General features: G+C 38.9%; 4 protein-coding genes across 12 annotated transcripts in view; 3 read left to right on the plus strand and 1 right to left on the minus strand.

Moving 5' to 3' along the window:
• RABGAP1 (RAB GTPase activating protein 1) overlaps positions 1–1,892 on the minus strand; it is a 126,424-nt gene extending 124,532 nt beyond the window's left edge. The window contains exon 1 of the mRNA XM_079791011.1: positions 1,863–1,892. The gene's annotated coding sequence lies outside the window, so the exon portion shown is untranslated. The remainder of the gene's footprint in view (positions 1–1,862) is intronic.
• Positions 1,893–2,232: 340 nt separating this feature from the next.
• On the plus strand, positions 2,233–14,448 carry ZBTB26 (zinc finger and BTB domain containing 26). Of its 3 annotated transcripts, none has more exons than XM_079791042.1 (2): positions 2,233–2,265; positions 10,177–14,448. In XM_079791042.1, the coding sequence occupies exon 2, from the start codon at positions 10,187–10,189 to the stop codon at positions 11,510–11,512; it is 1,326 nt and encodes a 441-aa protein (XP_079647168.1). In that variant the 5' UTR covers positions 2,233–2,265; positions 10,177–10,186; the 3' UTR covers positions 11,513–14,448. The 3 variants fall into 3 exon arrangements, with proteins under 3 accessions (XP_079647168.1, XP_079647166.1, XP_079647167.1); XM_079791040.1 differs by lacking the exon at positions 2,233–2,265 and adding an exon at positions 3,005–4,439; XM_079791041.1 differs by lacking the exon at positions 2,233–2,265 and adding an exon at positions 3,005–3,313.
• On the plus strand, positions 2,248–21,859 carry ZBTB6 (zinc finger and BTB domain containing 6). Of its 5 annotated transcripts, none has more exons than XM_079791038.1 (2): positions 2,248–2,261; positions 17,498–21,859. In XM_079791038.1, the coding sequence occupies exon 2, from the start codon at positions 17,507–17,509 to the stop codon at positions 18,779–18,781; it is 1,275 nt and encodes a 424-aa protein (XP_079647164.1). In that variant the 5' UTR covers positions 2,248–2,261; positions 17,498–17,506; the 3' UTR covers positions 18,782–21,859. The 5 variants fall into 5 exon arrangements, with proteins under 5 accessions (XP_079647164.1, XP_079647163.1, XP_079647162.1 ...); XM_079791037.1 differs by lacking the exon at positions 2,248–2,261 and adding an exon at positions 16,119–16,171; XM_079791036.1 differs by lacking the exon at positions 2,248–2,261 and adding an exon at positions 16,122–16,199.
• A 1,567-nt stretch (positions 21,860–23,426) lies between these two features.
• The window catches only part of RC3H2 (ring finger and CCCH-type domains 2), a 42,888-nt gene continuing 38,630 nt past the window's right edge, over positions 23,427–27,684 (plus strand). For all 3 annotated transcript variants that reach the window (XM_079790632.1, XM_079790631.1, XM_079790633.1), the window contains exon 1: positions 23,427–23,658. The gene's annotated coding sequence lies outside the window, so the exon portion shown is untranslated. The remainder of the gene's footprint in view (positions 23,659–27,684) is intronic.

A 27,684-nucleotide genomic window follows, 5' to 3' on the forward strand; every position in this document is an offset into this window, starting at 1 on the left:
GGGGCCTGGGTGCTCCCGGGCATGGACACTCGGGGGCTGACAGGCTGGAGAGCCAATACTCGGTTGGGCCCCACTCCTGCACGGGCTTGCTGGGAAAGGGGCGCCGCCTGTACTCGGAGAGTAAACAGCATCCCCGGGTCTCCCACCCCATTATAAAGTCTGATTCCCCATGTTTTTCCAGCGTCCCATCCTGTTGCCTTTTTCCCCTGTTCCGTATTTCATGGACAGGAAGGCTTAAAATTAAGTTGTCTAGCCCTAACTGGTTTGGCTCAGTGGATAGAGCATCGGCCTGTGGACTGAAGGATCCCAGGTTCGATTCCCGTCAAGGGCATGTACCTTGATTGCAGTCACATCCCCAGTAGGGGGTTTGCAGGAGGCAGCTGATCAATGTTTCTAACTCTCTAACTCTCTATCCCTCTCCCTTCCTCTCTGTAAAAAAATCAATAAAATATATTTTTTTAAAAATTAAGTTGTCTATACTACCAAAAGTTATCTACAGATTCAACACAATCTCTATCAAAATTACAACAGCCTTTTCTTCAGAAATGTAAAATCTGATCCTCAAATGCAGGGGGCCTGGAACAGTCAAAACAATCTCGAAAAAGAATAAAGTTGGAAGACTTATACTTCAAAACTTACTACAGCCTAGCCAGTGTGGCTCAGTGGTTAAAGTGTTGGCCAGCACACGGAAGGGTCACGGGTTCGATTGCTGGTGGATGGTACTTACCTGGGCTGCAAGTTGGATCCCAGGTCCCAGTGGGGAAGAGTGCAGGTGGCGACCAATCTCTCTCTACATATACCCCTCTCTCTCTCCCTCCCTCCCTTCCACTCTCTAAAAATCAACGGAGAAAACATCCTTGGGGGAGGATTAACAACAAAAAACGTACAAAATTACAACAATTATAGCATTACTTTACAGCCCTAGCTCAGTGGATAGAGCGTCCGCCTGCAGACTGAAAGGTCCGGGTTTTGATTCCAGTCAAGGGCACATGCCTGGGTTGCCAGCTCCATCCCCAGTAGAGGGCGTGCAGGAGGCAGCCAATCAATGATTCTCTCTCATCATGCATGTTTCTCTCTCTCCCTCTTCCTTCCTCTCTGAAATCAATAAAAACATATTTAAAAACAAAACAAAAATATGTTACTAGCATTAGGACAGACATATAGTTCAATGTACTAGAACAGAGGGCCCAGAAATAAACCCTCACATATATAGTCAGTTGATTTTTCAACAAAGGTGCCAAGAACATTCAATGGGGAAATAAATGTCTTTCCAACCAATAGTACTGAGAACACGCTATCCACAAGCAAAAGAATAAAGTTGGTTAGGTATAGCAGTGGTGACGATCACTCAACATTGTGAATGTACTTAATGCCCCAGAACTTTGCACTTACAAATTATGAAAATGGTAACTAAGTATGAGTGTTCTACCACAACACGTCCACCAAGGAGGAAGGACCCAGGGAGCAACTGGATTGGCAAGGGGAAGGAAAAGGAGTCTAGGATGTTGACGTTTCCTGGTCGGCAGGGCTGCGTCGTGGATGATGCCACTCACCTATCCAAGGACCACAGGAGATAAGAGCCAGATGCACTTGAGATAAGGTCAACAGGTACATGGGGGCGGGGGGGGAGTACATTGGCATTAGGACATTCAATTGAAGATGTCTTGTAGGCAGTTGGCCCAGGAGCCCCAGGAGAGCCGTCTGAGCTGGCGAGAGGAATTTGGGAATGGTCAGCACGCAGTACGTAAAGGAAGCCACGAGAATGCGAGGTCCCCGGGAAACACCAACATCCAAAAGCAAGGAGCGTGAACTTGCTGTCAGGGCCCCTACAAGGCGAGTCCACATCCCCAGGCGAGACTTACCAAAGCTTCAGGGCGGAGGCGCCCTGCAGGCCCATTGCAGGCAGCAGATGGTCGAGATCCCAGCTCGAGAGGAACCGCTGAGAAGCCAGAACCCCAAACGCTAAGGAACCTCCGCACCCCAAGTCTCGGGAGTAAACGCTGGCACCTGGAGCCCAGAGCACTCGATCCGCACTCCGGCCTCAGCGTGGAAATTCCCGCTGGCGGCCCCGTCGCCTTTCGAGCCTTCCGATTGGCGGAGAGGACCATGGGACCTGGAAGTTGTCCCTGTCCGCGAGGGCTGCCCTTCCGGTTCCGTTGGGTCCCCCCTTTGGCTCGGGTTCCCTGCCCCTCCCCCATTCCGGAGCCCCGAGGGGCCGGAGCTCCTGGTGGTGCCGGATACGGACCGTGGCCTTCCCCTGGGTCTGTAAGTGCGGAGGCGGCCAGAGAACCGGGCAGGGGTACGGGGTCTCTCAGGATGGAGCCCCTTGGGGCCCTCGATTGGCGAGGACGAGGACCTGATGGGGGCCGAGGGGCTGGCCTAGGCCCGGGGGGACTTAAGGAGCCCTTGGCCCAGCCCACGCTGCGCCCCGCCCCTTTCCCTTTCCTCCTCCGGAGCCGGGAGTTTCAGGATGCTCCCGGGACCTCCTCCTGCGACCCCGGCCGAGGTCCCAGCAGTTGGCTCGGACGCCTGACTCTGGTATCTTGTAGGAAGTGCCAGAGCTGAGGCTTTTGGCAAGGCCTTAGCGCCAGCCCGCGGGGATCACTATGGGGTTATCCTTTTGCCGGGGTTCCCTGCACATCAGCTACTGGCGACAGCACCTTTTATTTTACTGGCGCTGTGCCGGGCGCTGGGGATGCGTAAGATATCGTTCCAATTTTTATAGTCAAGTTTGGGAGCCAGATATAAACAAATAAGTGCTCCTACAATATAGTGTGTATGAGTCATACATGTGTGAACTGCTCAAGGGGCAGTTGCTGGGAAGGCTGAAGAAAGTGACTTCTGAATTACACTTCTTGAACATCAGGTGAAGAGCTTTTCAGGCAGAAGAAACAGTTGCAATGCTTTGAAAGGAGGACTGAGCATAACTTGTGTGGGGAGAGGAGGAAATGGGTGTGTGTGTGGGGGGGGGGGCGGGCCGGAGAATCCTTGTGTGTAGATAAGATGTGAGATTGGGAAAGTAGACCAAGGTCCAGATAGTGAAAGGTTCAATCCTAAAGGAGGTGGATAGTCTTCAGAATTTTAAGGAAGAGAATGATACAGTCAAAGTTGCACTGTAGAAAGCCATATTATTCTGGAGATCAGTCTATAGAATAGAAATTTCTATAGACTGATTCTGAACTCTTTAGCTAAAATCTAGGCATACTTATTGGAGTTTTTTTTTGTGTTTTGGTTTTTTTTTGTTTTTGTTTTTTAAGGAGTAATGACATCAGCCTAGTGAGCAGTAATGAAGTCCTGAAATGGAGTTATGAAGGTATTACTGGAAAGGAAGCAAGCGTGCTGTAGTGAATGGTGTGAAGACTCCATAATAAATTGGCTTTTGAGGGTGGAAGAGGTACCAAAGCTGATTCCCAGGTTTTAGGCCTTTGGTATTTGAAGAACATTTGATGCCATTGTCAGCAATAAAGCCATAAGCTTAGTGTAGATTACAAATTTATTTTTTTGATATGTTGCATTAAAGGTCTAATGGAACTTTCCAGTGTATAGTTGAAGTGCAAATCTGCAACTTAGCCTAAATATTGTGGCTAGAGGTAAAGGTTTGAGTCATCTGCATAGAGGTGGAGGCTATGGGCATAGTTGCCAACAGGAAGATATTATTGATATTGAAGGGAATAATTTGGGGAATGGTTGCATTATGAAGCAGTAGTTGGTATAGCAGCAGAAGCAGTCTTAGGGGATAAAGTATAAGAATATAAAGTTCCTACAACCAAAAGGACCCAGAAATCAAGAGAAGAGAATATTAAGAAGCACGCCACTGAAACAATTCATGAAGAGCATTTGGGGAATGAGGGGGGAAAAGATTGAATTTTTTTGTATTAAGAAATCATTAGTGATCTTTCAAAAAGCAATTTTAGCAGAGTGATAAGGTGATGATATATGAAATAATGGCGTTCTCAACTGGTTTGTTAAATAAGAATGAGAAAAGGCCACAAATGAAGGCTTTCCCAGTGAAAATTTACAGGCTTTATTTGTTTACTAGAATTTACCTAAGGAATGCTTATAGAGCTCATTCCAGGTATTGTTCTAAGCTTTTTTTTAAAATGAACTTGATTTTTAAATTTAATTTACTTTAAATTTAATTTACTTTAAAATGAATTTAATTTCCCATAACAACTTTATGAAGTAATATTACTATTTGACATTGGGTATACAGAAGCACAGAAGTGGTTAAATACCTTGCCTAAGGTCACACAGCTAGTAAGTGGTTGAGCAGGATTTTGATCCTAGGAAATATGGCTCCAGAATCCAGAGTTTTATACTACTAAAGTAAGCAGTGACTAAATATGGGAGTCAAAGGAGTGGGAAATTTTTAAACAAAGGTAAGCTCATTGGTAAAAAAAAATGGAGAGGCTTGGAAAGAGATCCAGATTGAGAAGAAGGTAAGTAATGGTTTTATATTTGTTATCTATTTCTTTTTTATTTCTTTCCTCCTGTCTTAGATCTTCTTTCAATCTGTGCCATTTTAGGTCCATTTCTTTCACAATTAGGTCAATTTATGTCACGCTTTCATCTATCACTTACTATCTATAATCTAGTCTCTTCTTCAACTTCAGACTCATATCCAAATAGCCCATGATGTCATGCCCTCTCCTCTGACTAAACATTTTAAGACCAGACCCATGATCATCCCCTTCAGTATTTCCTAATTTATTGAATGGCACTCTTAAAGACATCCAGTCACTCTAGCCAAATATCTTGGTGTCATCTTTACAATTCCTTTCTTGTTCATCCCCTTGGTCACCAAGTTCATCAGTTGATTGTTTGGAAAAACTCTCAATTCTGTTTCTTCTCTCCATCCATATTATTACTATCTCTGTTCAGTCCTCATCATTTCTATCTTGATCTGCTTGAGTAATAGCATACTAACAGGTTTCTTTGCCTTCGCATCTACTTTTCTTAGAGCCATTCTCCATAAATTCTTATTTTTGAGTAATTGAATTTTAAATAATGCAGTAGTTTAGCCATCATGTATTTCAGTTGATACCGTAATAGCCTAAGGCAAGTATTTTGAATAGTTTCAACTGAGGTTAAGGTTGGTCTTGAGGGTGAGGATTTAGGAATTTTTAAAATAGAGACTGTAATAAAACATTGAGAAACCAGACAGGCTTTCTGAGGAAGTAAGCCTTGAAAAAAAAATAAAACACAGGAAAAAATCAAGGACTAAGCTGTAAAGGTTATATTTACTGTTATACTTTTGTGAATCCTTGCTGGTGGAAAACTAAAGCCAGTAGTTAAGTAACTTACCCACTTCTATACAACAGTTTTAAAAAAATGAATGAGGTCTATAATTATTCATCATATATAGGTCTTAAAAACAATAAAAGAGAAAAGAAAGTTGCAAACAATATGTATAGTTTATGTCTAAGAAACATAATTTTTTATTTTCTGTGGGTAGGCATACAGAAGTGTTGTTTTTAAGATGAGGAAGGGGTCCTGGCCAGGTAGCTTAGTTGGTTAGAGCATCATGGAACGCCAAGGTTGTGGGTTCCATCTCTGGTCAGGTCAGGGCACATAGAAGAATCAATCAATGAACGCATAAATAAATGGAACAACAAATCTCTCCCTCCCTCCCTCCCTCCCTTCCTCTCTTTAAAATAAATCAACTAAAAAATTTAAATGGGGAGAGGGAGAGTCATTAAGGACCAAACTTAGAACAAACTGAGTACTGAGTGAAAGGTAGTTGGGAAAGGGGACTTTTACTTTATCTATAATGTTCAAAATTTTTCCAGAAATGATGTATTTCTGTATATGTTATGTAGAATAATAAGGGGGAAAAACACAAAAGTGTGAAAACTTGGAGAATGTAGTGTTACGACAGTTACCCAAAAGAAGAAAAGGATTGAAGTTTATAGAGAGAAAGGCTGTGGTATATCACAACATCTTTAAAGAATGGCATATAGTGTTAGTGAGATAAAGAAAGATTTCCAAATAGTTCTGAGTGCTAAGTTGAAAGATAAAGACACTTTTATGAGGTAGATGAGGAAACAGACTGACATACAGCTTGGGGATTATTGTACAGATAGAAAAGTTTTCCTTATCAGTACTTGTTAGAGGCATTTGAGATAAGAAACTTGGGTATTTTCTCACTGCTCAGAGCATACCAGTGAACATTGTCTAACTTGGATTACGTATTCACTGATCCTTTCTGGTTACACGTTTGAACAAAGGGAAATTTTCAAATCAGTTGACACATTTTGGCATCACGAAGCTTGGGCACAAGTTCCACTCTAATATTTAACACTTTCTACCTATCTTAAGTTGTGGAAGTTATTTATGTTCTCCAAGCTTGAGTTTCCTCATATGTAAGGTGGGGGTAATAATAATACCTACCTTTTTGAGGATTAAATGGGTCGATATTGGTAAAGCACTTAGCCTATACCTGGTATATAGCAAGGTTTGTATAAAATTAGCAAGGTTTTGGTAAAGATTAACTACCATTCCTTTAATTCTTAATTCTTAAATAAAATTAAGCCAGTTTATAAGAAACACAATTATTTCCTTTCATTTTGTCATTTTTAAAAAGTAAAAAAAAAAGGCTTGTTTAAAACTTAGTTTTATATTGTCAAAAGTATTTTAGAAATAAACCCTCGTAAGAAATTTTCCCCAGAGCACTCAATAATAATTTCATAGGGAACATTAAGAGTTTATTATTCTGCTGTGTTTTGTTGAATGATCTGTGTAAAAAAGTAGCAATTGATCTTTGTCCTCAAATAATTAACAGTCTATTGGAAAGAGAAGCTAGTGACAGGAAACAATTAAGGGATAAACTGTGACCTGGAAATAAGAGTTTATCAAAGGGAAACAATAGAGTGGGCTGACACATATTGAAAACTTCTTGAACAGAATAAAATGTCTTTTTTATTCAATGCAAGCACTTTCCTGAGTATCTCTTTGGCTACTCCTCTTGGTAAGTTTATTGAGACTGATGGATAGGAGTAAGTAAAGGAAACTTCCAGCTCCTCATCTTTGGAGCTACAAGGAACAATGATCCCTGAGGATAGTTGTCTAAATAAAGTATTGTGAGTACTGTCACACTACAGATGGAAGCAGTTAATGCTCATTTTGGGGTGTGAGTGGGAAAATACTGACCAGAGGGTGGATTAAGGACAAGCTAAACTCTAAAAATGAATGCCCCTTTTGTTTGGTTGCTTGAAACAATAGCCATTTTTAAAATTCTGTTTTTCAATTGGGACATTCACTCTTTCCAGAATGAATATATTAAGCTACTGTATTTGCTAACACTGACCAGTGATAATGCAGTTTTGCTGCTTCTTTACTGATATATTTCCTGGATCTCCTAGATTTATTCCTTTTCATCTGATATTCATCATATTTTCTCTGATGCAATATTTGCTTCTTTACATCTTATGTATATTTTTGTAAATATACCTGTACCAGTCCTGGCCAGTTTTGCTCAGTGGATAGAGCATCGGCCTGCGGACTCAAGGGTCCCAGGTTCGAATCTGGTCAAGGGCATGTACCTTAGTTGCGGGCACATACCCAATAGTGAGTCTGCAGGAGGCGACTGATCGATGCTTCTCTCTCATCGATGTTTCTGGCTCTCTATCCCTCTCCCTTCCTCTCTGTAAAAAATCATTAAAATATATTTAAACCTGCCCCCTCCTCAGGCATCTGGGAGGGCCCTGCCCCCATGGGCTTCACCCTTTCCTGTGGGCTCTCACCCTGACACATTTGTTAAAATCAAACCTGAATAAAACTACAAGTTTAATATGAAAAATATATATATATATATGTATATATATACATATATATATATATATATATATATATATATATATATACATACCTGTACCATACTAGTTCTCCCTCCTAAATACCACCTTTCTTTCAATGACAGTTTCATTTAGCTGAACTTGTACACTTAGACCCTTTACACATTCCTTTTTTCATTCTCTGTGTCTAGTAAATTACCAAGTGTTATGAAATATCTTTTGTTATTTTTCTTTGTTCCGTATTCCCATTTTCATTCCTTCCTAAGCTCTCATGGCCTCAGACCTGTAATGCTTCTGCAATTCTTCTTACCACTGCCAAACAAATCCTATAGGTTTAACAAACACAAACTGAGCACTGCTATGTGTTCAGTACAGTATTAGGTGGCAGGAGAACACACCAGTTTGAACAGAAGAAGGTTTGACCAGTAATGTGGCTGCAATAAGTATAATTTGAAGCGAAAGGAAAAAGTGTTTGGCTTTAGAAGGTGGATGTTTGCAACATTAGCCTGTTGAATAGGATGGAGATGTTTCTGTCTAATACCATGAAGCTTGCAGTTTGGAGGGGAAGGAACAAGTACTTAACAAATGATTTTTAGTGTTATGATAGAAGTACCAAGCAATGAGTTCAGTAAAGAAAACTGTTAGTCTAAAGGGTGAGGGAAATAAAGAAGTCAGAATTGGCTAGGAGTAGTGTTCTAGACTAAAGAAATAACTGTGCTAAGACTTGGAGTCAGTAGAGTGCTATCATGCACCAGGCACTGAGCAATATAAGACTTAGACTCTTGCCCTAACCGGTTTGGCTCAGTGGATGGAGTGTCGACCTGCAGACTGAAGGGTCCCAGGTTCAATTCCAGTCAAGGGCATGTACCTTGGTTGCAGGCACATCCCCAGTAGGGGGTATGCAGGAGGCAGCTGATAGATGTTTCTCTCTCATCAATGTTTCTAACCCTCTATCCCTCTCCTTTCCTCTCTGTTAAAAAAAAAATCAATAAAATATATATTTTTTAAAAGACTTAGACTCTGCCTTCAGGAGCTGGTGTTCTATGAACCTTTGCAGGTCAGTGTTATAGAAGATAAAATTATAAAGATTGGGCTTTAGGATCCAGATGTGGCCAAGACCAGCTGGTTGTCTTATATGATTCTCAACTACAGAGTTGATGAATGTTCAAAATGCAAGGTGAATTTATTGATGGACTGAAATTATAGAGCTATTTCTCAAGGTACAGCTGGTACTCTACTGATCTCACAGGAGACTGGTATATAGACAGAGAATGCCAGTTTATTGTTTTTACAATGGCTGGTGGCATAGCTAATTCATCCTTACTTTTAGAGATACACACAGGAAGCCAAGTTACTAGAAAATTATTTGGAGATTATGGAATCAGAATATGGGGACTTTTTCCAAAGGAATTGCTCTATAAAAGGACAAATATGCAGAGAGTTTTGGCAAAGACACCTTCTCCGTAGTTGAATGTGTATGCCAATGTTTATCTTAATTATTATTAGTTTACTTAATCAGTTTATACTCAAGAGGTTAGTCTTTATCCACAAGATAATGGGCAGTCACAGGACTTTAGGTAGGGGTTGAGTATAATCAAATCTGTGTTTTCTAAAGATGTCACGTGGTGGTGTAGGAGTTGGATGAAAAGGAATAGAACCAGGAAGCTAAGGAACATGTATGAGTCAGTTCTAGTTGTCCAGTTGATGAATAATGATGTATAAATTTGGGCAAAGAAGAAAGATATTTTATTTTCTTTCTATATCAAGAAATGTTTCTCAAGAGAGAATTAGATTTGTCCAGTGCACAGAATATACATTATCCCTTTAGGTCTGTAACTTTCATTTTATAGTAGGAATACTTGTATGAATAAATACACATCCTTTTAAACAGAAGACGGTTTACTCAGGAATGGGGCAAGCATTGTCACTGCAATTCTTTAAAATACAAAGCAAAAGAGCAGTGTTTTGTCTTTAAAGAAGTAGCTTCACAGTGTCATGCAAAAGAAAATAGTTACGTCATTAATACTTGTTGGGATGTTTTTGTTTCTTTTTGAAACCTGAAAGAATTCTCATTTGAGAAGGAAAAAAAAATGCTCATGGAGTAACTCGAGTACTATTCCTGTATCTTTAAAAGTTGAATAAATGCCAAGCTATTCATACTGATACACGTCCACTCCTTAGGTGCAATTGAAACTGATGTTGACAAGGAGTAATTTTCAACAGCCTTTGAAAGCTGTTATACTGTTTCCTCTTTCAAGGCAAATTTCATTTGGATACATACAAACAGATATGATAACACAGATTTGGTTTTGGAAAGAAAATTCAGGTTTCTTCATTGTTTGAATTTTCTTAAATTCATCCTTTTTACATTTCTGTTCTTTAGGTCTGCCAAAATGTCTGAAAGATCAGATCTCCTTCACTTCAAGTTTGAAAATTATGGAGATTCAATGTTACAAAAAATGAACAAATTAAGAGAAGAGAATAAATTTTGTGATGTTACAGTTCTCATAGATGATATTGAGGTACAGGGGCATAAAATTGTGTTTGCTGCAGGTTCCCCCTTCTTAAGAGACCAGTTTTTACTGAATGATTCCAGAGAGGTGAAAATCTCCATATTACAGAGTTCCGAAGTGGGGAGACAATTGCTCTTATCCTGTTATAGTGGTGTGCTGGAATTCCCTGAGATGGAACTGGTAAATTACTTGACTGCTGCGAGTTTTCTTCAGATGAGCCACATTGTAGAACGGTGCACACAGGCCTTGTGGAAGTTTATAAAGCCAAAACAACCAATGGATAGTAAAGAGGGATGTGAACCACAGAGTGCTTCTCCCCAGTCAAAAGAACAGCAGGGAGATGCCAGAGGCTCCCCAAAGCAGGACTCACCTTGTATTCATCCATCTGAAGACAGTATGGATATGGAGGACAGTGATATTCAGATTGTTAAGGTAGAATCTATTGGGGATGTATCAGAGGTTAGAAGTAAAAAAGATCAGAACCAGTTTATTTCTTCTGAACCCACTGCTTTACATTCATCTGAGCCCCAGCACTCCCTGATAAATTCAACTGTGGAAAACAGAGTAAGTGAAATAGAACAAAACCATCTCCACAATTATGCCCTCTCTTACACAGGCAGTGATAACATCGTCTTGGCCTCAAAAGATGTCTTTGGGCCTAACATTCGAGGTGTAGACAAAGGCCTACAGTGGCATCATCAATGCCCAAAGTGTACCAGGGTGTTCCGTCACCTGGAGAACTACGCCAACCACTTAAAAATGCACAAACTCTTTATGTGTCTACTCTGCGGCAAGACTTTTACTCAGAAAGGCAACCTTCATCGACACATGCGTGTGCATGCCGGCATTAAACCTTTCCAGTGTAAGATCTGTGGGAAAACCTTTTCTCAGAAGTGTTCCTTACAGGATCATCTTAACCTTCACAGTGGAGATAAGCCCCATAAGTGTAACTATTGTGACATGGTTTTTGCACATAAGCCAGTTTTGAGGAAACACCTTAAACAGCTGCATGGCAAAAACAGCTTTGATAATGCCAATGAGAGAAATGTGCAAGACCTCACAGTGGATTTTGATTCTTTTGCATGTACAACAGTTACAGACTCTAAAGGGTGTCAGCCACAGCCTGATGCAACACAGGTCCTGGATGCAGGTAAACTGGCCCAAGCTGTCCTGAACTTAAGAAATGATAGTACTTGTGTGAATTGAATAGGGGCTTTATGCTCAAAACTAGAAATGACTGAAAACGTGGCAATAGTCTGAGTTTTTTTTAGGGGAGATTTTGCTAGTTTGACTTCTCCAAAGTCTCTGTGCAGGTTGTAGAGTGAATCAAAGTACTAACAGACCAGGCAACTTACCACTTGGAGTGGTCTAGCCTTCCTTTTGCCCTCTCCCATTTCCTGTTTTGAATTATCTTGTGATGCCTGTCTTCCTTTCCCAAGGAGTATTCCATTTGTCTACCTAACATTGACTTATGTTTTAGACTGACACATTTTAGGCTTTTCACTGGACACATTCTGAAGGTACCAACAAGTTCATAACATCACCTGCAATCCACTAATGGATGCTATGCTAAGAGAAGTGAATAATATTTTTTTTTGGCAGAAAATAGGCTAAGCTATAAAGTGATATTGCTATTGGCCTGAATATGTGATAGAACTAACTTCTGGTTGCCTATTTATAATTCATCTATGTCTGGTCAGATGAATGAATGACTCCCTACCATTTGTACTTTTCTTGGAACTGGCTCTAAAGAAGTATTTTAAGTTGTTCACTCTTTTCAACAGCATTATGACCCAACTTTATGTCACTGAATTGTTCACATAGACCAGAGTACAATCTTTCCGGCAACACCTGCAGGCATAGTTAGGTATCACCATGAGGAGCATAATCAACAAAGGATAGAAGTACATTTGTACTACAATTTAACATGAGACGTCTTCCTCAGAAGAAGCCAAATGCTTATTATTCATGTGTAAATTATTTGTTGGTGCTTTTTAAGTCAGGATGCTCCAAGCATGCTTAAAATGTGCTAAAAAGTATAATAGTTTCTCTAAAAAGAAGCTATTTAGGAGTCAGTCTTTGGACTCTGCTTTATAGGTTAGCTATCAGAGAGGTGTTTAGCCATCAGAAAGGTGTTTGGGCTTCAGAGTTTTGTTCAGTGTACTCTAAGAGTCTCTGAATTCTCATTTTCTCATGTACCTTAATTTCTAAAATGGATGAAAAAAGGGGGTTGCGGAAGGAGCAAACAGGCTCTTGCATTCAGATATTCCTATAGCCCCACCTTGCTATGTTTGATAGATCACTAATACAAAGTTGATTTTCCAGTATGGTAAAACAGAACAACTGTGTGTTGTAGTTCAGAAATAAAATTTTAAGTCTTATTAGTTTCTGACCCATGAGTTAGACATAGGTAATAGAAGTGTTAGAATCCTTAGAGAGTCTTAAGAGATAATTTACTCCACCTCTTTTTTTTAGGTTGGGGTATTCATAGCCCAAAGAGGTGGCCTGGCCAAGGTTGGCCAAATAAGACAAGGGACTAAATATGAGCTAATGTCTCCTCATTTTTTCTCACTACCCCTTGGCTTAAAAAGATTTAGTACATAATCAATAATACGTTAGCAAAAAACTCACCTTTGTGAATCCCTATTGGCTTTCTAAGACAGCCTGGATTTTGCAAACAAAATATCACAGAAGGATTTATTTTTGTTAGTTATTTTTTAGTTAGAATAAATATTGCATTCTTCCCAATCAAGTGACTGATTTGCTGGGTATTAGTTAGGGAGGGAAAGGACAAGTAAGAATAAATGTGAGAAGGATCTAAATGTGAAACTGATTTTGTCTGGAAACAGTGTTTATTTAATTTCCATCAGGATTTTGTTTTCATGTTTGAGCTATGCAGTGCATATACAGATAAACCATAAATTAGGTTTAACTTGAGTAGTCAGGGAATTCTTAAAGTTGTTATAATTTGATACATTTACATGTGAATCTGACTTGAGGTATTACTTCTACCTTTTGTTAAAAGATTTAAAATGAGAATAAAATTGAGTGAGAAGACTAATAGGTATCTTATGCCTAAGTTCACTCATTATATGGTCTAATGATGCTGCCAAGCATTCCAATTTTTATATGACCCAGGCAGAGTACCAATTCTATGCAACAGTGAGACATTACCATGTTAACCAACAATTCACTGTTTCCTTTGAACATCATTTTATCATGGAAATTTCATGTTGGAATGCTTCCTTTGTTTATATTCATGTCCTGTTTTTGTTACTGGTTTGAAGACTAAAAATCATGGGTTCAAAATAGATTGGTCTCTTTGGAGACTATTTCTGGGTTCATCTATTCATTCAAGAAATATTTATTGAGCACCTACTGTTGCCAGGCACTATGCTAGATGATGAGGATATGAAGGTAAGATTACAATGATCCCTGCTCTCTCAGATCTTAGTTTTGTATAGTCTTAGGGAGCTAAGATATCAATTTGATTTTATACTAGGAGTAATAAAGGAAACTGCCTTGCTTTTTTTGATCACTTAAAATCAGCATCTAGATGGTTTTGTATCTGTAAAAGCTACAGTTCTCACCTTTTGTACTGCAAACCTCTTGGCTGGGGAGGTGTTCTGTTTCTGTGAGACATTTTCTTAATTTTGGTGGAATTTTACTTTTCTCCTTTGTTTATACATGTTTCTTAGATTGTATTGCAAAGTGGTCAAGTTATTGATATCAAGTAAGTTTTATAGAGGAAGATTTTTAAAAACCTTTGTTATTCAGCATTTGTATTTTATGGATCCCCAGGAAAACTAAAAAGGGGAGAACACTCTTTACCATAGTTGGTTTAAAAAAGATACTGTATCACAGTTATTTATTTATTATTTAATTTTAAAGACAAACTCCAAACCGAAGCAGCTCTGAGGTAAATCAGATGTGGTTTTAATTTGTTTTAGTTTCTTTTTTAGAAAATCAGTAAGTGGAGGGTGACCAGTGGCACTACTTTTAAATACTGTCCTAAAAAAAAAACAACCTAGAACATTTTATTTCAGCTGGTGAATAGCTGTTCTAAACCTGTTGTATGTTAGACATACTATGAACTACCTCTTCACTTATTATGGGGAAGTTTCCTTAATAAAAGTGTGACAATTAAAGCTCTGGTGTGAGTGGTTTATTTTTTTCTCCCCTCCTTTCCTTTTCAATTGCTAGAATTTGAATACAGGAATGCTTTTGTGGACGAAAGGAGCCACATGCTAACCTGACAAGCTCAGGGGAGGCCTGTGTGGCGGTCTTGAAAACTCAGAGACCTAGGATAACCACAAAAGATGGTCTGAAAATTAAATATTTAACTACAAACAGGTTATGGTGGGCAGTCATTCCTAGGCTGCTATCTTCCCTGACAAAGATCAACTTGGATCTTCTTTACTGAGCCCATTTGCCTTTTTGCCTCTAAAGATAACATATCTGTGAGATGTCTGGGTAACTTGTAACTTCCTTCTTTTGCTGGAGCCCCTGGGGTACAACCAAATGTGGTAGGCACCGGGACAGATGCCTCAAATTCCTTCATTATCATGTTAATTGTTCCTGTACCCACCTAAGTATGTGTCCATCATTTTACTTTTTGTCCAATCCCAGGGGTTTCCCACCATTTGACTTTATCCAATGAATTTCATGTAGCCCACCTATGTCCCTCCTTTGATGGCAATGCATAAATACAGATGTAACCCACCATTCTTCGGAGCATAATCTCAATTCATTGAGGTTCTGCTTCCCGGCATATGTCGACAGTTTGGCTCAAATAAACTCACTAAAATTCTTTACAGGTTTCAATGGTTTTTTTTTTCGTTAACACTTTCTTCATTCCTCTTCTTTAAAACACATATTAATAAAATATGCTGAGCTTGGCTTCAGAACCAAATATGGGTTAACCAGAAATTGTTTCTAGGGTCAGTCACTTAAATGAGAGCCTGTTGACTAAGGGGTAAAGCAACTGCTTTTAAGAACTAGTTCAGAAATTCCTTCATTTGGCAAATACTTGGATGCCTACTCAGTGCTAGCCTTGGGGAATGTAAAGATCAGTAAGGCACTGCCCTAAATACCTCTGTTTAGATGGGACACAGATTTCAATACTGGAATGGTAATTGCAATAATGAAGGCAGCCTGAAGGCTTGACAGGCTCCCAACTGAGAGCCAACTAATTCAAGGCAGTTCCTGGTGACTTTAAGGATGATGGGATTTTGAAGGGTAAATGGGAGGAGGGATTGGGCCTAGGGGAGGAAACAGTTTACATGAGGCTTGGGTTTGCCCAGAAACGTGGGGGGGGGGGGGGGGGGGGCGGTGAAGGTGAGAAGGAAGCGGTAAAGGAAGAGAGATCCAGAGGTTGGGGCCAGATCCTAATGGGGCATTAGCTAGGCAATCTCAAAACTGATCCCCATGGCAGCCTCCTCTCCTTTCCTCCGCCACCTTGTAAATTGTAGATGGCCCAGTAAAAGGAGAGGACCTGGCCATAATAATCCGCGAGGGCCTCCCTGTGGTCCCGGCGCTGGGTATACTGATGGACGCACTGGACCCCAACCAGCTTCACAAGCCTCCTGCGATTCGGAGGTTGGGGAGAACTCAGACGGGGAATTGGCTCCCTTACGGATACAAGGACCGGAGAGATGGGATTTGCAGGAATTGGGCGTCTTTCTGTCATTCCGCAGGGGCGGGGGAGTAGGAGGGGAGGATGTCTCAGAATGTTCTTCCGGGATGCTCAGCCCGCCCCCTGAGGGATAAAGGTGGTTGACACCGGATGTATTTCCTTTCAGACTAAGTCCACCTTCCGGTCCGGGCCCTTTGCTGCGGAAACGTCGGTTCTGGTTTTCGGAGTGGGTGAGTGAGCGCCAGGGAGACTCGATAGGTGAGGAGGCCCGACGAGGAGGAGGAGGAGGGCAGCCGGGTGCTGCCCGGCAGTGGCTGGACGGGTCCTGCCACCACCTGGTCGACAGGGCCTCGATCCCGTCAGGCTTGGCTCAGGAAGACCTGCGGCAAGCTGGCGGATCTCCCCGGCCGCTGGGAACCCAGATTCAATTCCACAGCCGTTCCCTAAGCCCTTCCTTCCCGCTCTGTACCGGTCCCCGGCGTCCGCTGCAGGAGCTCAGTCGAACGAGGCACTGTTTCGTGATGCTCTGGAAGCAACCGACTCTTAAGGGGGAGACAGGAGGAGTCTAGGAAGTCTTACTTGATTTAGGCCTTAAAGGAGCTAAATCGCTCGCTGGAAAAAGTAACTGGAAGCGCGAGCGTAACATGTGCAAACGTGCATTCGGGGGTCTTCTTGCCTGGGCAATGGTGAAAATCTGAATATCAGAGAAACTTCCATGAAAAAGAGTAGAGGAAAGATAAAGCTATAAAGGTGCTTAGGGCCAAATCATGAGTGACCTTTTATTTGCTAAGAAGTTTAGGCTGTCCCGTAGGTAGAGGACAGCTGTAGAGAGAGGGAAAAAAGAAAAGTCTTAAAAGATGTCAATTTTGATGGCACTCAGGAGGGTAGTTTGGAATATAAGAGGCCGGTTTCAAGGAGAACTTTTGGAAGACATGGCAGTGGTCCAGGTGAACAGAATAAAGTCCTGCAGTTCTGATGGGGAGTCTAAAGTTTGGAGATTACATTAAGGTTTCTAATTTGGGAGACTTAAATCCATTTAATAGTGGGCATTAACAATACAAGACACATAAATTTAGCCAAGGAGAAAAACATAGAAGCTGATAAGTACAATTCAATATAATATAAGTGTTGTAATAAAAATATGAAAAATGTGCCACGAGATCAGAGAGAAATGCATTTTAGTTTTTTCTGGATTTAAGGTTTCTAATTTGGGAGACTTAAATCCATTTAATAGTGGGCATTAACAATACAAGACACATAAATTTAGCCAAGGAGAAAAACATAGAAGCTGATAAGTACAATTCAATATAATATAAGTGTTGTAATAAAAATATGAAAAATGTGCCACGAGATCAGAGAGAAATGCATTTTAGTTTTTTCTGGATTTTGAGATTTAATTTTCTGGAATTTATTCTTAGCACCCAGATTAAAATTTGAGTGAGTATTCTTTTACCCAGTTCAGGTTTGGGATTTTAAAATTTTGTTTGTTTTTACTAGCACAGTGTAGGAAAGCATTTCCTATCCTGACATCAATGTTTGTATTGTATTTTGCTTAGATTTTGACCATGGCTGCAGAGTCTGATGTTCTGCACTTCCAGTTTGAACAGCAAGGAGATGCAGTCTTGCAGAAAATGAATCTCTTGAGACAGCAGAATTTATTTTGTGATGTATCCATTTATATTAATGACACCGAGTTCCAGGGGCACAAGGTGATATTAGCTGCTTGCTCCACTTTCATGAGAGATCAGTTTTTACTCACACAGTCAAAACATGTCAGAATTACCATCTTGCAGAGTGCAGAAGTTGGCAGAAAATTGTTGCTCTCTTGCTATACGGGAGCGCTTGAAGTGAAAAGGAAAGAGCTTTTGAAATACTTGACTGCTGCTAGTTACCTTCAGATGGTTCACATTGTGGAAAAGTGTACAGAAGCTTTGTCAGGATACCTGGAAATTGATCTTTCTATGAAAAACAACAATCAACATACCGACCTGTGTCAATCCTCTAACCCAGATGTTAAAAATGAGGAAGAAAATACAGATAAAGACTGTGAGATCATTGAAATTTCAGAAGATAGTCCTGTAAACATAGATTTCCACGTTAAAGAAGAGGAAAGCAGTGTATTGCAGTCTACAGTAGAGAGCTTGACATCAGAGAGACAGGAAATGAAGTCACCAGAGCTGTCTTCAGTTGATATGGGTTTTAAAGACAATGAAATCTGTATCCTCCGTGTGGAATCTATAAGTACCGATGGTGTAGAAAATGAGCAGTTTTCACAGCCTTGTACCTCTTCAAAAGCAAGCATGTATTTCTCTGAAACACAGCATTCACTGATCAATTCTACAGTTGAGAGCAGAGTGGCAGAAGTTCCTGGGAATCAAGATCAGGGCTCATTTTGTGGGAATATTGAAGGAAGTCATGGAACAGCAAATGAGATTCAGAACCTGGAAGATGTTTATTCACTGAGGCACCAGTGCCCCAGGTGTCCACGAGGATTTCTTCATGTTGAAAACTATCTGCGCCACCTTAAGATGCATAAACTGTTCTTGTGCTTACAGTGTGGGAAAACATTTACACAGAAGAAAAATCTCAACCGGCACATTCGAGGGCACATGGGCATAAGGCCCTTTCAGTGTACTGTGTGCTTGAAGACATTTACTGCTAAAAGCACGTTGCAGGACCACTTGAACATACATAGTGGGGATCGGCCATACAAGTGCCAGTGTTGTGACATGGATTTCAAGCACAAATCTGCCCTCAAAAAGCATGTAACCTCTGTGCATGGCCGGAACAGTGGTGAAAAAATACCTATTCATGATCTCAACAAACAAAATATGTTATAGTAGAATCACACCTTGCTATGGAAGCTATGTTAGGCAAGTCTTTCTTTAGAAATGCAGCATTTGTAATATTGTTTTCCTCTTCATCTTTGGGTCTTATTTTTGGTCTGCCTACACATTATTCTTTCTGACTTATACTAAGAGTTCCAAAGTGTGGGAGACATGATAAAGCTGATTGAATGCTATCTCACATCTTGTGTTACATAAGTCCCAATTGTATACCTAGAGATATATTGTTCTTCTCTTAAATATTATTGATTCTAATAACAGTGGATCCAGCAGAATTTCCATATTCAGATTTTGAATATCTATGTAGTTGATGGAAGTGTAAAATAATCTAGCCATGTAATAACTAATGAATTAAGATAATGGAAAGATAAATTTTAAAATACCCTACTATCCATTATTAGTCACTTTAAAATCAGATAGGAATAGTAAATTTTTTAACCTACTGCTTTTGGATTGCAAACTAAACACCCAGGTACCTGTTATAAAATGTAAAAACACAATTCATATTCACTTGGGAATAGCAGAATTACCTTATACATTTCTTAAAATACTATTTCCATGGTTTGTTAGTATGCATATTTTATAAATTATTCAATAGGCCCAAATATCTTGATTTGATTTAATGCAGTTCCATCTAATAATTTTGTGGCCAGTAAAATACCATTGGCTTGAAGCTCTAAAAAATTACTTTTAGAAATCCCAGTTTTGTTTTGTTTTTTTTTGTATTTGTTACACCTTTTTTGTTGTTGTTAAATATATTTTTATTGATTTCAGAGAGGAATGGAGAGGGAGAGAGATAAAAACACCAGTGATGAGAGAGAGTCATCGATCAGCTGCCTCCTGCACGTCCCATACTGGGGATCGAGCCCACAACCCAGGCATGTGCCCTGACTGGAAATTGAACCGTGACCTCCTGGTTCATAGGTCGACACTCAACCACTGAGTCATGTCGGCTGGGCTACCCTTTTATCTTTTAGTTAACATATAGTAAAGTTGACCTTTGTCAATTTTGTATCTAGATAATAGGAATGGTATGCTCAAAACACTTGTAGCAGACATCTCTGAAGTCATCAGACAGAAGAACACTTCCCATATCTAGCTCCTCCTCATTGCTTGTTTACTTTCTCGAACAGTGATCCCCTCTGCTAAATGATTTGTTTTTGGTATACAGTTTCATGAATTTTAACACATGTATAGATTTATGCAACCACCTCTGTAATTAAGATACAGAACATTCTATCACTCCCCCCCTCAAACTCCTTTATGCTACCCTTTTGTAGCCAGTTCTTCCTCCTAACTCTAAACCCTGCCAACAGTTCTTCATCAGTATATCTTGCCTTTTCTGGAATGTCATAAATGGAAGCATAGTATGAGCTCTTTTGAGATGCTTCTTTCAACTAGCATCATGCCCTTTGAGATTCATACATTTTGTATGTGTCAGTAGTCCATTCCCTTTTCTTTACGAATCGTCAATACATAGTAATTTTCTTGTTATCACTAGATGAACAGTTTAAACATGGACATCTATTAGTGTTCTCTTAATTATTAATAGTCATTAACATTAATGCAATTTTTATTTACTATATGTTGACAAAAAGCTTAACCATCTTTAGAGTTTTATGCTATATTTCCAGAAATGTGCCAAAAGCAAAACCATGACCATATGGTTATTTTACTTACAGTAATATTTCAGATTGTGTTATGAGCCATTGCTCTCCAATATCCTTGTCTACATGTAACACAAAACTTCGTTGTCATAAAGCAGATTAAAATATATTGCAGGGCAAGTCATATCTTCTAAAAGACAGGAACCACTTTTAGTAAAGAAGCCTGACTGGATGCATCTTACTTTCAAGATGTTCTATTCCTCTTCTACTCACCTCAGCTTTATGTAGCATTTCTGCTATATTTAGTATCTGTTGAAGCCCTTCCATATTTTAATATGTAATATACTTACTTTGTATCATTTATAAGAATTTTGTGATGAATCACATGTTGATTGTTATAAATGTTAATTATCCTTTTTGTGATACTTGTGAAAAATATATTTTCTATAGAATTTTAACTCTGAGAGAGACTTTAAAGAATCTAGCTCTCATATTTGATAAGAAAGCCAACTTCATGACCCCTCAGGTCACCATTTAGTATCATTGGACAAGTCACCTCTTCTTGAGCTTCTCTTAAATTTATATACAAAATAATAACTTTGATCTTGATCATTTGTAATATCATTTCCAGGTCTAAAATTCTGTGATTTTATATTTAAATCTTCCAGAGTTCCTAAGAACAGAGAAGAGGGGAAAGCAAAAGAGAGTTTGGTGTCTTTATGACAGTTGCTATTTGCGCACTCCTTCAGAGACAGAATTTTTCTAAAGCAAATAGTGTTTTTCTTCTACTGGAGAACATGATAGTGCCATGCTTAATTTTCTTTCCCATTTGATCTATGATTGGCTATTTGTAGACATTTTTCTATCAGAAATAGTTTGTGTTTGAAATACTTTTTCTTATTTTTGCTTTCTAGGATAAAATTTAGTTGGGGAGGGATGCAGATGGGTGGGTGAACAAATAGTAAACTTTTTTGCTGTTGTTTTTTTTATGAATTACTTATCTTTGATATTAAAAAAAGAATTATGGTTGAATATGTTTAAGTTTTATGTGTGCCTTGTAAGATTCTTGTGAAATTTTTTGTAAGCACTTTGAGATTTTTGCGTGTGGGGAAGGGGTGTTTTGTGAAAGTGATTGTTATTTATTTATTTATTCCTGTCCATTTAGCACAGAGTGATCTCAAAACATTTCTAGGTGAATGTCTGTTTGCATGATGTGCTTAAACAATTTCAGGAAAACGAAATTTTTTTTAAATGCAGGCATGACAAAGTAAAGTGTTGAATTTATTCATTTAAACATTCACTTTTGGTTGTTTGTTTTTCTGTATGATGGGAAAAATGCAAAATGTTTGTCTTAAGCCTTTTCATTTACTGCATTTTTGAGTAAAAGATCTTGGAAAGGTAGTTGTTACTTTGGTATAAGAGAAAATCCTTTCCCTTTTTCCTTAGATGTAACTATCATATATGTTTACATAAGAAATAATAAACTGGAGATGGGAATGGAGAGCTTTGTGTTTTGTGTACATCTATGAATTTTGAAGAAGGAAACTATTTCTCCTGGCTATTTGTTAATTCATTCAACAAATATTTACAGAGTGCTTACAATATCTAGAAGTTAGGTATACCAACAAAAATTTCTGCTCTCATGAAACTTAAATTCTAGTAGAGGGAGACAAAATTTGTAAACAAGTAAAATTAATGTATGTCAGATTTTGGAAATGGAGTTGGAGAAAATAAAGTAGGGAGTGCTAGGGAAGGGAAATTCTGATTGTAATTTTAAATATAGTGAGTGGTCAGGCCACCTTTGAAAAATCTTATCAGATCATCATGTACAACTGTCCAGTAAAATGGAAAACACACACACACACACAGCCATCACTATCTAGTTGAATGGAAAACTGAATCAAATGAACCATTGTTGGGAACCTCTAGGATTGGCTTATATTTCATAAATAGAAGAGTATGAAAAGGGTAAAAATGTATGGGAGAACAGTCTTTGGGTGGTCACTGAATTGTTAAAAATTGGTATTTTTTTGGTCTCTCAGGCATTAATAACCATATTTGTTATTAAGTTCATTATAGTTCATAGACTATTTTTCCAGATGTCTTCTAATTCATGGTGGGTTTACTTCCATAGATTCTTTTGTTGGATATCTGGTTTCATATTGGAAAGTGCCTTGAGCTTAATTGCAATTCATGGCCATTTTCTTAACCTGAGTTTTTCAGTTTCTAATTAGGAACAGAATACATAGTATCTGCCTTTTAGGATTATTTTGATGAGTAAATGAAATATAAATAAAAGTAAAAATGAAAATTTTATTAACACAGGACCTGGCACATAGTAAGTTATCCATAAATATTAATCCCCGTGTCCCTATTCCAAGCCTATTTCTTCCGATATAAAAACAGTGAGAATAATTTATACCTTGCAGTTTACTGTGAAAAATCCTGCAGCAGATATTTCTGGAGTTATTAGTGCCAAAATTTGTGCTTGAATTTTGATGTCTGCCAGATTCTGAGAAACAATTTTCTCGTTAATAAAGAGGTGTGCGTTATTGCCTGCCAAACAAATGCTCTCTTTTTCTTTTATTTTTTTAATCAGGGAGATTGGTTGGCACCTAGAGGGATTGAGGGATGGGGTCAACATCTGATTGTGGGAGAGTGATAAAATTGTAATACAGACATAGCAGATTAAGTTAAATATCACGATTTTCACGAATATCATGAGGACAGGCAGACTGGCTCAAACCAATGTCCTAGAGGCTGGCTCTAGAAGCAGATGAATGTGCTGGGAGTTTCCCATAAACCCCTTCAGCTTGCCTAGGCATCCTAACAGCACCTCCCACGGTATTCCAGTTTTCCCTAGTCACGTGATGGGGGTGGTTCGGCTCCACCACAGGGAAGCTACAGCGCGGTCCAGGTGGCTGGAGCTACTACGCTTCCCTTCCACCGCCCTTACTCCTGGTTTTGCGTGATCTCGCGTGATGTGGGGAGTATCTTCTCGCGAGAGTTAGGTCTGGATCCCTCCAGGTCCGCCTCCATGGTGAAGAGGCGGTGGTGGAGGAGGAGGTGGAGGGAGGAGGAGGAGGCCCCGTCGCGGCCTCCGCCGCCGCCAACGGGGCTGTCCCTGTAGCTCCCGATGGAGTTTGAGGTCGTGAAACCGCCGCCGAGCTCTGCCCCGGCGAGACGAGGCGCCTGTGTCGCCGAGCCGCGCCGCCGCGGGGCTCCCGGGAGCGGCCCTTAGCGACCCCGCCCGGGCCCCCACAGGTAGGGCGGGGGCGGGCACGATGCGGCTCGGGCCCCAGTCCGGGTCCCTGGTCCCCGGCGATCGATTGGGCGGGAGACCTATCTTAGCCCGGGGCCTGTACTCTGTCGTTGTGGGTGCACGGAGGGTTGGGAACCTGAGGGCCGCACCTGACACCCCACCCGGGAGTCCGGAGATCAAGGAGGCCCCTGGCCTTGGTCGGGCTTTTTCAATACCGAGGCCTGGCGCAAATGGCCACCTCCCTTCGACTCCTGCGGAGGGGACGCCTCTGACCCCTAAGGAATCCACCCAAGCAAAGGCCAGGCTCCCCTTCCCTTTCTACACCAGTTTGTTAGAGGGGCTTTGGAGGAGGTTCTCGAAACCAAGTACTCTCCTAGCTTTGCGTCCTGGGGCTTCCCAAGATCCTAACGCAGGGATGGTGGAGGCGATCTGAGGAGTAAATAGGGACCCTGGCCAAACAATGCCCTGGGAGGGCTTAACCTCCCGGGAGGGAGAAGGCCGGCCCAGAGTGGTGTGCACAGTGGATGTGACCCAGCACTGGCACGAAACGGAGCCAGGGAATTCTGCCACGGCTTTCTTCTTCCCCTCTTTCAATGTTCCTTCTTGGGGAAGCCTCTGAAGGGGAGACTCTTCCACCATCTTAGAAGAATGGTAGAAAGCATCTTTGTTTCTCAGATGCAGATCTACTTTTCTGTGTCCTTAGCTTTCCGAAAGGAGATGAGGGTAGCTGTCATTTACATCTTTCGAATCACAAAAGAGTTTTAAGATACCAGCAGGTAGAACCTTGACACCAAAATAGTCTCCAGTAATCACTGACATAAAGTAGATCTAATCTCGTGATTCCCTACCGGTATGTGTGTGTGTGTGTGTGTGTTTTTTATAACCACGTACGTTCCCTTTTAATTCCTACTCTCCATTTACCCAGCTCCTTTCTTTTTAATTCCTACTTTCCCACCCGCTGCGATTAGGACTTTGTATCCCAAATAAAGTGCTAAAGGAATCCTTTCCATTCTTGTATTAGTCAAACTTTGAAGTTCCAGTAGGAACTTTTGATTAACCTGAGAAAGCTAATGTTGCTATGCTAAATTGCTATAATTTCCCAAAAGCAAAGAAACAAATGTTTTCGTTAGCCTGTGGAGCCTTGTTATAGTTAAATATACAAATTTAGTTAAGGCTTCTTGAAACATTAAGAAGAGTTCTCCCCTCATTACCTTCTTTTATCTGTCTAAAGAGCGACACCACTGTTCTAACATAACATCTCTTGTCTGTTGTTTGCTTCCACATTCAATTTTTGAAGAAATAGAAACCATTTTTTCAACATTGCCGTTTTGGTCGGAGATTCTTGTTTTCAGAGTTGTGGAGTTTGGAAATTTGCTAGAAAAACAGAATGTTAAACATATATTCCAAAAGCAGATGTTGTCATTCAAACTGACTCCTATTTGAGCATTTGATTGCTGTCGTGTTGATTAGTGAATCCTTTGAGTTACTCCTGATCTGTTATTACTGTTGTGTTAACCTGACATGCAAGAATACTTTATGTCCTTTGTTCATGTTTTCTTTTTTCGTTGTTGTTCATATGTTTTCATTTATTCACTTCCTACTATGTCTTTTAGTTTGAAAGAAGTTCTATTTTATATTAAAAAAATAGAACTTCTATATTGTATGTAATATCTAAGAATGCTAAATAAACTTACAACAAGGTTTTATCATGATAAGTACTTGCATATTGTTTTGGACTGAGCTGAAGTTTCACTTTCTACTGATGCAAAAAGGAAGCATGTGGTCAAATAAAGCTAGCTGAAAATTAATGTTTTGCACCCAGTCTTTAACTATTGTAAGTTATATCTTTAATAATCCTCAGGGTTTTCTAATTTTATGAAAACCTTCTTAGGTGTAGGTGTGACTTTCACCTCAAATTCTGAGTAAAATTTACTTTTGAGTATTATTTTTAATTTTGAGGAGAATTGCATTGTCCAATATTAGCTAGTAGTCACATGTAGCAGTTGAGCACTTGAAATATGGCAGGTGTGAATTGAGATGTGCTGAAAGTGTAAAATGCACACCAGATTTTGAAAATGTAGTACAACAACAAAAAAGAATTCAAAATATCTCACTAATTTTTACATTGATTACATGTTGAAATGATACCTTGTATAAATTAGGTTAAAGAAAAGATATTAAAATTAATTTTACCTGTTTTTTCCTTTTTTAATATGACTGCTAGAAAATTTTAAATTACTTGTGGCTTGCATTATTTCTATTGGACAGTGCTGTTCTAGAGTATCTCTTCCAATAAATAAATTATCTGAATTAAAAGACGTGAAAACGAAAAATTTCAAGTTTAGTCATCACTGTAGAAGCAAAACTTTATTGGTTATATTATTTAAAATAAATTTAATTACTGTTCTTTTGGAAGACACTGAAAGTTAAAAACCTCATACTTAATAAAAAATCTAGTTCAACCCCATAGTGGGCTGAAGTAAAACTTGAGTCAAAAATTTTTCCTAACTTATACTAAAAGTTACATAGCAGTCTTTAAAATTGTAATTCTGTTCCTTGTCCTCCAATCCTTTTGATATGTTTGAATGCTTAGTTTTAGTTGGTTTTGTTTGTTTTGTAGGTTAAGGTCTAAATTGTACTTATGATGCTTTAAATACTATTTTAAGTCCAAAAGTAATTATTTTAAAGGTTTTAAATACCGTTAAAAGTCCATTTCAGTAGCTTAAATTCTTCACATGGGTAAACTAGAATGAAAACAATGAGTGTTTTAATTAACAGACCTGAGCCCTAATTTTACATCTTTATAAAATAATATATATATTTATACAATAGTGAAAGAGGCATAAACTTTATTCTGGCATTTTAAAATCAGATATCATAGTCATAAACTAGCTGCACAATATCATGGCAGTCTGTTATGAGAAAATGAAAGTACTTAGCTGGTATGCAGTTTGCTTTTAAAGCAGTTTATAATTTGCATCATATGAGACTTACAGTCTTAAAAATTACTTGAGTAAAAATGTGTTTAAGGTTCCACCTGTAATGTTTCGCCTATGCTTTATCATTTTACTCATCTTCAATTTTAGTAACTAATAACTAAAGTTAGTTGAAAACAAAAAAATTAATTAGAATGTTTTTCTTAAGTAGTCCCTTTGCATATCTAGAGTTGTGAGCTTTTTAATCCACTTTACCTCAATTTGAGATATTTTGGTAGCATTTTTAGAATGAATACATCAATATTAACTATAAATGTTATTAATAATTTAGGTTTCCATAGATTCAAATAAGTTACTCTGGAATGTATTAATATAAATCTAGAAATTTTACACAGTGTATTTTCTTAGCTTGCCATTGTTAAATTATAAAGACAATAGGGTATTAATTACTTTTTATAATTATAAAAATATATTCTAGGTAAATGTTTACAAAGTGCCTTTTAAATAAATGAAAGGCCTATTTTGTCATTATTAATTAAATGTTTTAGTGAACAACATGAACTCTTAGGTAAATTTTTATTTTGTATTTATCTTTATTGAGGAATCTAGAATTCTTTGATAATGGTACTGAAGAAAAACATTTTTTAAAAATCAAACCATTCCTTATAATATTAAATAAGGAAAATTTAGGTCATAATTTTCCTGTTAGAAAGTTAGAATCGGACACACAGCAGAAGGAAAATTTGCAGAGTTGCTGTCAAAATTTTGGCACAATCTGTCTTTTAAAGGTATACATTAAATTTCTACTAGAAATTAAACTTGAATAATATTAAAGCATCTGGTGTTTGTAGACCTAGAAATATATATGGGATAGTATAACATACTACTATCAAGTATATTCTGGAATAGTTTGAAACACTTTAAAGCTAATAGGTAAAAATATGAAAGATACAATTTTTATGTTCAAACAATGCTCCCCCCCCTACACACGCACGCACGCACGCACGCACACACTAACTTTAAAGCATTTGGGGATGATCTTGGAAAACTATAAGGAATGAGTATTTTGCTACTAGTTTTATATTACTCACT

Source organism: Cnephaeus nilssonii (assembly GCF_951640355.1).
Source record: "Cnephaeus nilssonii genome assembly, chromosome: 14".
Lineage (NCBI taxonomy): Eukaryota > Metazoa > Chordata > Mammalia > Chiroptera > Vespertilionidae > Cnephaeus > Cnephaeus nilssonii.

Bases quoted from the DNA above. Each gene is read 5' to 3' on its own strand.
- ZBTB26 (XM_079791040.1), top strand. From the start codon at position 4,402: ATGGAGAGGCTTGGAAAGAGATCCAGATTGAGAAGAAG. The intron at 4,440-10,176 runs GTAAGTAATGGT...TCTGTTCTTTAG, and splicing joins AGATCCAGATTGAGAAGAAG to GTCTGCCAAAATGTCTGAAA.
- ZBTB6 (XM_079791035.1), top strand. From the start codon at position 16,799: ATGTCAATTTTGATGGCACTCAGGAGGGTAGTTTGGAATATAAGAGGC. The intron at 16,889-17,497 runs GTGAACAGAATA...TATTTTGCTTAG, and splicing joins AAGACATGGCAGTGGTCCAG to ATTTTGACCATGGCTGCAGA.